General features: G+C 43.2%; 2 protein-coding genes and 1 non-coding gene across 4 annotated transcripts; all 3 read left to right on the top strand.

The window, feature by feature from the left end:
* The first annotated feature begins 137 nt into the window (after window positions 1-137).
* LOC6607594 (probable low-specificity L-threonine aldolase 2) lies at window positions 138-3,130 on the top strand. Of its 2 annotated transcripts, XM_032723504.1 has the most exons (6): window positions 138-218; window positions 593-806; window positions 1,731-1,805; window positions 1,871-2,279; window positions 2,520-2,656; window positions 2,715-3,130. In XM_032723504.1, the coding sequence occupies exons 2-6, from the start codon at window positions 596-598 to the stop codon at window positions 3,032-3,034; spliced, it is 1,152 nt and encodes a 383-aa protein (XP_032579395.1). In that variant the 5' UTR covers window positions 138-218; window positions 593-595; the 3' UTR covers window positions 3,035-3,130. The 2 variants fall into 2 exon arrangements, with proteins under 2 accessions (XP_032579395.1, XP_002032362.2); XM_002032326.2 differs by lacking the exon at window positions 138-218 and having other exon boundaries at window positions 251-806.
* Window positions 3,131-4,184: 1,054 nt separating this feature from the next.
* On the top strand, window positions 4,185-4,305 carry Trnal-caa. Its single transcript has 2 exons — window positions 4,185-4,222; window positions 4,261-4,305. It is a non-coding gene; the product is annotated as a tRNA-Leu (tRNA).
* Window positions 4,306-6,544: 2,239 nt separating this feature from the next.
* Window positions 6,545-9,263, top strand: LOC6607592 (nose resistant to fluoxetine protein 6). The gene is given in 9 exon segments (XM_032723001.1): window positions 6,545-7,110; window positions 7,112-7,204; window positions 7,269-7,536; window positions 7,604-7,716; window positions 7,774-7,987; window positions 8,047-8,185; window positions 8,188-8,227; window positions 8,281-8,752; window positions 8,806-9,263. Coding segments are annotated over 9 exon segments (2,103 nt in total). The 3' UTR covers window positions 9,004-9,263.
* Window positions 9,264-9,992: the final 729 nt, after the last annotated feature.

Below are 9,992 nucleotides of genomic sequence, written 5' to 3'. Positions count from 1 at the left end.
CTTAATCAAGAGAGAATATATTAAAAGAGAATTTAGGATTCTCTTATACATAAAAAGAAGAAGATCGATCGCTGCTCAATTGGGAACAGTATTATCATTATGGAGGTTGCCTTATAAAGAAGGCCATTTAGCAGCTGTTGGGGTCAGTTTTTCGCTAGCTCTGAAGCGAGCACGTTGTGCAATTTTTGTTCGCGTAGTTCTATCAATTAGGTTGCCAAGTGAGTTCTCTGGTGGTTTCTTGTTTACTTACGTGGTTTGTTTTGACAAATTGAATTAAGTCAATAAAGGATGAATTGAATATATGAGTTCAGCCGAAGATCAAGTGTTAAAAGTAAAGTAATGATTACGCAATCGCTGAACACACCACATTCGAATTCGATTCGAGTGTTTACGTCCGGAAGAGATTGTTTTCATTTGGTGTTGGGTCCCCAACCGCCTATCGTCCCATTGCCCATATCAATTATTTAAGGCAGTGCAACTGACGTCTCTCAATGTAAATGAGTGCGCGATTCCATGGGGAATTTGCTGGCCATAAAGAAGGAAAATCAACATAGCCCACCTTATGCAAATATCCGAGCTAATCAACTTGCAGAAAATGACCACCCACTCCGTTGTTGACCTGCGCTCGGACACCGTCAGCCAGCCCACGGACAAGATGCGGGCCCGGATGGCCGCCGCCGTGGTCGGGGATGACGTTTACGGCGAGGATCCCACCGTCAACGAACTGGAGGCGCGGACAGCGGCCATTTTCGGCAAGGAGGCGGGCCTCTTTGTGCCCAGCGGCACCATGGGAAATCTACTGGCAAGTGAGTGGCAACTGCCAGGCGTCGTAAATAAGCCCGGCTCATTTTTGGTCTCTGCGCTAGTGGGTTTCCGTGGTGGGGAATCGCTTATGTTTATTAGTTTAAACCGAGGCCAGTCTCAGATTACACAAAAGGTGGCTGGGTGGGCGTGGGCCGATCGAAAAGGTGAAAGGAACAAGAAAGCAGAGCTCATATCATGCATCAGGTACATTATCGTAAAGGCTAAGGGCAGCCATAAACATAACATTAATTTTTATAGACTTTAATATTAGACGTGGACGTGTGCCACACCGTCGAGGTCGAGCAAGGGAAAAGAAAAACTGAAGGATAAAGGACGAAGTCGCAAGGAGCTACCGCTTTGGGCATCGCAATCTGGAGTAATTTATGCATTCGCTCAAATTAATATTTCTAATGGAATTTGAAGTTTGCATTTTATTCAAAAGAAAACTGCTGCACTCAAACTTGTGATTGTGCTAATTTTTCAAGGGGGTTGCTCATTGGGTATGCAGCAATAAACGGTGAAATTTATATGAGTACTTTCTGGTCTTGATTACGATATTTCATTGAAGAACTCGAAAATATGGAAAACCCCACTACGCTCATTATCAAATCACAATAAAATTCTAGTGTTTCCTCTTACTGATAATATAACCTTATCTCAGCCAGATTATGCACATTTAAAGCTAATTAAATATCTATTAGGTTACTAGGTATTAAATCCTTACGGGAGTTATGCAAATGTTTGAACGATAGGAATCATTAACTGAATCTTGTGAAGTAGTATCTATTTAGATCAGAAACAATTAGCAAGGCTGTATTAGTTATATTAAAGATGAGTTCAGAGCTAAACCGAAAAGCCTATGGTTGACTCCTTGATTATGCCGAGCCAAGCGAATACTCCAATGTTTCCCTTGATAATCCCCCCAGTTATGGTTCACTGCCATCGTCGTGGCACGGAGGCCCTGGTCGGCGATTTATCGCACATCTTTCTGTACGAACAAGGTGAGAACAGCAAACACTCCGCCAGGCCTCAACGACTCCAGTGCGTCTTCATTAATCACGTTTAGGTGGCGCCTCGCATTTGGCCGGAGTCCAATTAGCCACTCTGAAGAACGAGCAGGATGGCACCTTTAGTCTACAGGATCTCCGCCGCAGGATTCGCCACGAAGACTGCCATGAGCCCATCACCTCGCTGGTGGTGGTGGAGCAAACCCACAATATCTGCGGCGGCAAAGTGGTGCCCCTGGCCTTCTTGGATGAGCTAGCTGCTCTGGTCCGTCAGCCGGGCGTGGGCACTGGAAACGCCCGCATCGCCCTCCACATGGACGGAGCGAGGGTCTTTAATGCGGCCACCGCCTTGGGCGTGGGAGTGGAGCGCATCTGCCGCGACTTCGATTCGGTATCCATCTGCCTCAGCAAGGGCTTATCGGCTCCCGTGGGATCCGTGTTGGTCGGCTCCAAGGCCTTCATTACGGAGTGAGTTTAACCCCACCCACGGCATGAGTATCTAATACGCTGCCAGCCGGCACATATTTGCTTTTTTGGATCCGGTGACTCCAATACTTCGATATAATTACGGAAATTGGTGCTTAGCTGCAGTCCATTTTTAGTTATTGGTAACTGTATCTTAGTAATGGAATTATTTGGCACGTTATTTACATATAATAGAATTTGATATTCGATGTTGGCGAATAACAAATAATTTTCCGCGTATAGAGCCCATCGACTGCGCAAAGCTTTGGGAGGCGGAATGCGACAGGTGGGCGTGTTAGCAGCAGCTGGACTGGTAGCTTTGGATGAAGTGGTTCCACTTCTGAGCAAAGATCACGAACGGACCAAGAAAATTGCCCAAGGTTGGTGTCATAACGTCTATTATAATTGCACACTTATAAATATCCATTTCCTCCTCAGCTATTTACGGACTGAATAGTCCCAACATTACCGTAGACTTGGAGTCTGTCCAGAGCAATATCCTTCTGGTAGAGATAACCCAACCCAAACTGAAGGCCAGTGAGTTCACCACCCGGTTGAGCATCGTTGATGCTGGAGAAGTGGAGGCCGGAGTGACGGACAAAAACGGAGCCGAAATCGTGGTGAAGGCCTGTGCCCGGGATTGGGTATTTGCGAGACTGGTGCTCTACCATCAGGTGGACGATGAGCAAGTGGACCTGGCCATCAAGAAGCTGAAGTACGTCATCGGCCAGTACGACAAGCAATGGCCCAGGACCTAGACTTTTGTAATTCTTTTGAATATTACTGGAAAGACAAACACAATTAGATTTTGCATTTTGTCGTTTAATTAAAGACACAGAGGGAGCAAAAGAAGATCTCAAAATTGTATTATTGCCCCTTGAGTGGCTCCGAGCTGCGTTTACATTCACGCATGACCGGGCACCGTTCCGTCGATGCTGATGGACATCCGGCCGGGCTCCAATCCCACCGCCCATTGGCCTGCTGCTCCGCCGACTCCTGCTCCATTTCCCCAGAAGTTTTCCCTTGTGTGTCTGCATGAGTGCCCGGCTGAATGAAATAATAAAATTATTTTTAAAATATTATTGTCAATCCAGCGATGTGCTCATCGATTTAAAAGCCTGCAGTACCCAGTGCTCCATCCTCGCAGCCATCGGACAGTTGTGATTTATAAGCAAACTTATCGCCGGCGAAGGCGGAATGCGCTCAAAATGATTGGATCCCGGCATCCGGGGTCTCTGTGTGTTCCCTTACAATGGATTAGAGAGCTGGGCCGAGTGAATAGCAGCCATGCGAGGGGCGGGGCACGGCATTGAAATGTTATATTTTATAAATTATGCTATGCCAAATGAAACGAAATTCAATTAGAGAAATTGCTGAAGCATTTGATAAATTGAAATTGAATTGACTCGGCCAAAGTTAGTCCTTTGTCTGCATTTTGAGCCTCCGCAGATTCTGGCCGGGATTAATGTGTAACGAAAAGTCATCTGCCCAAATGGCAAGTAATTGTGGACGGTTGATTTTTCGATCGACTTTGGGAACTGCACCACTGGAATAACAACAACAACTAAGTCGATTTGTGCCCGAAAGTATGCAATGCCCCCATTAAAGAGCCACTTTTCACTCTCACCCCCAAAAGCACACGCATGCGAGCTTTGCGCGAGTGAGACGGGAGCACGGTGTGCGAGTGAGCTGGGTAGAGGAGGGGCAGTCTATAAATAGCTGCTAGACATTCGACGCTGGGTGTGAAAATGTGTGTTTGCGGTATTGCTTTTTAGCCCATCGCTCCATCATCATCATCTCAGCAGTAGAAGTTAATAACCCTCCCGGTAATTCACCAACATCCGAATTTCAACTGCAAATTCACTGCCGCAGCTTATATGCTTGTTTTTGCACGCTGGCCCGCAACATGTCAGGATGGCCGAGCGGTCTAAGGCGCCAGACTCAAGGCATTCGGTCTTGCCCTTCGCAGAAGGGCGTGTGAGCGTTCTGGTCCTCTCTGAGGGCGTGGGTTCGAATCCCACTTCTGACAAAATTTTTTTACTTATTTTATATGCTTATTTGCTTCTCCTATTATTATAAAAATATATTTCATTGGAAATTAAGAAGCCATTATAATTTAAAGCTATCTAGCTCTAGCAAGGAAAAATAATTAAATTCATTAAAAAGCCTGACTGTAAACTATACAAATGCTTATTTAAAAAATTAATAAAAAGCCTGACATAGATAACAAATCGTTTTATTTGTAAAAGCTTGCGTTACCAAAATCAGGAGGTTTAAATGCAATTATATTTCCACAATTAATTAATAATTGTATGCCTAACCTAAAACCTATCCCATTTCTTTCAGCTTTTTGCAAATGCCAAACCTAGTTTATGAATTTTGCATACTAAAAAAAAAAATGAGCTCTTGACATAATTGCATGGACTTTCTGTTTTGTAAACATTTAATAGCATTTGAGGCCAATTAACGTAATTACATGGACTGGTAGACAGATGTGCAGCATGTAGCATGTAGTGCATTCAATTATGTGGCACACTCGCTTTTCCCAGCCGTTTAAACAAATGAATTGCTTCTAATGAAGTATTTAAGCGCACCTTTCTGGGCAGCCGTGTGTGCGATTTAGTTAAAGTTGAAGTAATTTAATTATGCATTTACACGGTCGACATGTTCAATTAACTAAAGCCACGTTACGTCGGCGCCGGCATTAATTTCTGGGGATATTCAATTCAAACTCGCCTCTTAATGGGCATTAGCATGTTTATTATCGCCCCGAACGGCACCGACTTTATTGGCCATGCCGCTTTATGGCACGTGCCACGTCTGCCAGGATCGGATGGGTTGGGGCAAATGGGTTTCATATGCGCGGATACATGATGAATAGCGCAGCTCCTTGGCCCAATAAAATATGATGGAAAAACGCCATTCCCTCATTATGCCAGACGGGGATTGGCGTGTTACACTTTTCGGCGCCCGAAATGACAATCTGTCATGGAATAAAGTCGTAAACAGCGGCAGTGGCAGCCCAAGGAGCTGGCTGGGATTGTTCTGTGTCCCTTGCTAAATTGAAATTTGCATGAAGTCCAGCCCCCACAACAACAAAATGATTATTCAATTTCAATAGCCACCTTGAAATCCGACACAAAAATCTACAATGCTCGCCTTTTCCAAAAGGGAAAGGCATACATTTGCAGATTAATTGTGATATCCGATTGATGAATGTAGGTATTAAAAAAATGTGATGTATCAAAAAGAACACAGGCTTTTGAAATATTTAATTGCTGGATCGCAACTTAAAAAACAATTTATTTACAACGACGCCATGCTTGCAATATGTTTTCGATGTGTGCGAATTTTACTTTGAACTCCTTTCATCGAATGTCCCACTTGTTCGATGGCTTTTCGGTTGCTCTAATTTAATTAATTGCATGCGCCTAACTAAAGTCAAACAATTTCCGTATTTAATCAACGAGAAAGCAAACGAATGACTCAGACCCAGCGCGTCAAAGGCAAAAGAAGAGTCGGCCATAAAGGATACTGGATGATAGATGCGGGGTGGTGTGTGGTTGTAAGTCATGCGAACTCATTTCGAAAATTAAGCAAATGTGCTTAAGTATAGGTGCGGTGTGTGTGTGTGTGTGTGTGTGTGTATGTGTATGCACAGTATGTGTATTTGCTTTTCCCTATTTCTCCTCTTTCCCCACATCGATGTGTGTGTTTGTTGGGGGCGTGGCTGGGTGAGCATAACGTGATTGCTGCCAATTTCACAAAGCAGCAAATTGATGATGAGCTAATGCTTTGAAAATTATTGGGAAAAAATATTTAATAGGTTTACGTCGAGCTCAAGCTGCGAACAAATAAAAAGGGACGGTTCGAATGGGTAGAGAAAGTGAGACAACTTTGCTAAAAGGGAAGAAAATATTCTTTAAAGCTTGTGGATGTCATATATATGTCCATAAATCAAAGGTTCTAAAATATATACAAGAAATTTAAATAATTATTGGGACACAATGTACTTAAGAAGTGGTCAAGCTTTTGGGGAACCCCAAAGCATTACCTCCTAGGCAGAATATTAGGTATGGTTATCTGTAAATAAACGATGGCGTAGCGTATTTTGAGGGATGTTCCCATGAGTACGGTCAGGGTTTTCCTACAATCGACACGCATTGGGATACCCGTTGATAACGCTTATCGGAAGATTAAGCCAAGAGGGATGTGGTATATAAGCTTTTTAGACCGCGCCAAAAGCAATCAAACACAATCGAATTAACATGGTCAACGGAATAGCCATTTTATTGCTTTGCGGACTGGGTCTCATCCATGCGAGCCAGTTAACGGAGGAACTTCACTTGGTTCACCACCGCTTAAGCAGGTTCAAGGAGTCACTATCCCAGGATATTAACCACGAAATCATAGTCACTCGAGATTCTAGTACAAGTGATACCCAATGCCTGGCGGATATGAAGGAGTTATTTGCCGGGGTGAAAACTGGCAGCTACTGGGCACTCAAAAGTAAGTTAAAATCAATAATAAGTTAATTGTGATTTTTAAGTAATATGTTATGAAATATTTCAATGCTCGATTCCTGGGGTTCTTTTCCCTCGGGCCTATTGTACGGAACCTTGTACGATCTGGGCAACTTCGATGAGTGCCTCAATATAAATCAGGAGATTAGCAGCAGCCAAACGATCAAAGGAAAATATTGTTTCATGGCTGTGCCTCTTAGAGATGTTCTTGATACCGGAATCGAATCCCTAGAAGGCATGCAGATCAAGATTGCCACCTGTTTTCCGGCTTCCTGTTCGGCAACTCAAGTCGAGACGTTTGCTGGGCAATTATATCAAAAGCATGAGTTTTAATATCAGCATCGATGAGGACGGTTGCCAGACAAGCGATCCTGTTCCTTGGGATGGTCTCACCATTTTCACAGTGTAAGTATAATACATAATGGAACCATGTTTATAACTTATTTCTTATTAAAAATGTTATTTACAGTGTTATTCTGTCAGTGCTTACTTTAATAGTGGTTACCGCAACACTTTACGACTATTTCCTTTGCACGACTCAACAAAAACCTGCTTTGATTATATCGGCTAGAGCGAATTCCCGAGCTCTTTTCCGTCTTGAGGTTAGTAGTTCCAATTCGAATGACGTTAATTGCCTTCATGGAATTAGGTGCATGTCCCTCATATGGGTGGTTTTTCTGCATGAGCATTTGTATTGCCTGATATCTCCAAACATCAATTTTACCTATGCGCTTGCGGTAAGTGTGTGATGCAGTACTTGCAAGGACAACACACTTTAAATTAAATATTTAAATACGTTTACAGTGGCTAGAGAAACCGAGCTCAAGCTTCTTTGTACATGGCTATTTCTCGGTGGATACGTTTCTATTTATTGGTGGCCTACTGGTATCATTGACAGCTCTGCGGACCATGGAAAAGTGAGTACAAATCTTTAATCATATTAATGGATAATTTTATTAGTAAATTGGCTTCAGGACCAATGGAAAGCTAAATGTCCCCAGGATGTATGTGAATCGCATTATTCGCATCCTGCCCGTTCTGGACATAGCAATCTTGATCTACGTAAAACTAATGCCGGTTGTGAGCGGCGGACCCCTTTTCAAAAGTGGATTCCATGGCAAAGAGGAGTGTGTGAATGGCTGGTACTGGGACCTGCTCTTCATCCAGAACTATGCAACGAAAACAGTTGTAAGCTCCACACTAAGGCTATGCCCTTGTTTCGTTGCTAAAAATTTTATATTTTTTAGTGTCTTGATCAGACGTGGTATTTAGCGGTGGACATGCAGCTGTACATCCTCTCCCCTCTACTCCTGATTGGCCTTTACAAATGGGGCAAGAAGGCAGCTTGGGCCATTGTTGGCATTGTGGTTTTGCTTTCAGGTTGTCTGTTGCCACCCAAATGGTCAATCACTACTCGATGAGTATTAAGTATGTCCTTGTACCGCCATGCAGTCACTTTACTTACTCCTGTTATTTTGCAGAAATGGTGGTGGCGATGATGAAGCTAACTCAAAGCTGTACCTTGCCACGCACACACATGCGGCTCCCTGGCTTATTGGACTTCTGTTCGGATACTTCCTGCACCTGAATCGTGGCAGAAAGTTCCAGCTGACCTTGCTGGTACTGTGGTCGGGTTGGATCATCAGCTTGGCGATGTTCTTCACCTCGATCTTTGCAACCTATCCGTCTGCGAAGTGGAGTGCTCCTCCGCTCTCCACCTTGGAGGAATCTCTGTACTACACTCTCACTCGGGTTGGTTGGCCATTGGCCATGTGCTGGGTGGTATTCGTCTGCATTCAGGGCTATGGTGGTCTGACCAACAGTTTCCTCTCCACACCCCTGTGGCAACCACTCTCAAGGTTGTCCTATTCTGTCTTCATCTGGCACATGTTCGTCCAGGAGATAAACAGCCGGAATGTGCGGACCAGCACTTACTTCTCTTCCTACACTGTGGTATGTAATGCACCTTTCGACCATTTTAGTTTTGTTTCGTAATTATCTTGCAGATGCTCAACTTCTGGTCTGACTTTGGCATCAGTCTGATTATGTCCTATGCTTTATATCTTATTATTGAGGCTCCTATAGGTGGGCTGCAATCACTTTGGAGTCCATCGGGAAGTGCAAAGCCTACAGCGGTACTACGGCCTGTATTAACTTCTGTTGTGGAGCACAAGCGTAATGGTGATGAGCCCGAACATAGATAAGCTGTCTGATTTGATAAGTATTTAATAAAGTTAAGAGCGTTTAGATAACTTTTCTGTATATTAGACTATTACAAAGTCAAATAGTATTAACTACGAAACTGCCTTCCTAAATAAGAGATTTTTTGCAATATGCACTCCATCAAATTATGTAAAAGTATCTCAGGTCTTAGCCAAATTAAATAAATATAGTTTATCAAAATATGTTTGTGAATTTTTTCTTACTAACTAATTAATCGCAAAAATTGACATTTTCCGGCCACCAGTGCCTTGGAGCTTACGGATCCTGATGTTTCGAAAACATATGAATACATGGGTCAGTTGTGGCCATTAGGATTGGAATTCGCGGAGTTCTTTAAAAATGTGACTCTGGAGAGCCTGGGCGTATCCGACTCCAAGTTGGCCAGTGCGGAGGATGAGTTATGTTTGGCAGAATTGGAAGCAGTAAGTAATGTTAGTCCGGACTAACACATACTTCACCAACTACTTCGCGGTAGGTTTTTGTTTGCAACAGTAATTGTAATATTTGTTATTCAATGCTACTTATTTTTGCAGATGGAACGTTTCTGGTATGACCTTGGCTTTACCGTGCTTATGTCCTACATTTTGTACCTAATAATCGAAGCCCCGTTGTGTGGATTTGATAGTAATTTACGGCGCCGAAACGACCCTCCAGCTACTAATCAGGCAAACATCATTTCTAAAGAAAGCGACATGGAGAACAGAGACCCCGAAGATGGGACTGAGAAATACATAAATAATTTCTGAATGTTTTTCTTTATATTTCAAAAATGAATAAACTAGCTTTTCTCTTCTTCTACTCCGGATGGCACAACTTACTACATTCTTAATGTGGGTTCATTCACCGTATCAAGTTAAACGTTTCCACATCTTGCAGCCTGATAGTATATCAATATGACGATTACCTGATAACAAATAATGCCATTCTGCGGTAATTATTCCTGCTACCCAGCAGTTTAATTGATTGGTCA

This window comes from Drosophila sechellia, chromosome 3R (assembly GCF_004382195.2).
Source record: "Drosophila sechellia strain sech25 chromosome 3R, ASM438219v1, whole genome shotgun sequence".
In the NCBI taxonomy this organism is placed as follows: Eukaryota; Metazoa; Arthropoda; class Insecta; order Diptera; family Drosophilidae; genus Drosophila; species Drosophila sechellia.
The sequence above is the reverse complement of the archived record's forward strand: the minus strand, read 5'-3'. Positions and strand labels throughout refer to the sequence as shown.

Coding starts and splice junctions, on each gene's coding strand:
- LOC6607594 (XM_002032326.2), top strand. CDS start 563: ATGCAAATATCCGAGCTAATCAACTTGCAGAAAATGACCACCCACTCC. Junction 1,806..1,870: donor CATCTTTCTGTACGAACAAG/GTGAGAACAGCA, acceptor AATCACGTTTAG/GTGGCGCCTCGCATTTGGCC. Junction 2,657..2,714: donor GACCAAGAAAATTGCCCAAG/GTTGGTGTCATA, acceptor TTTCCTCCTCAG/CTATTTACGGACTGAATAGT.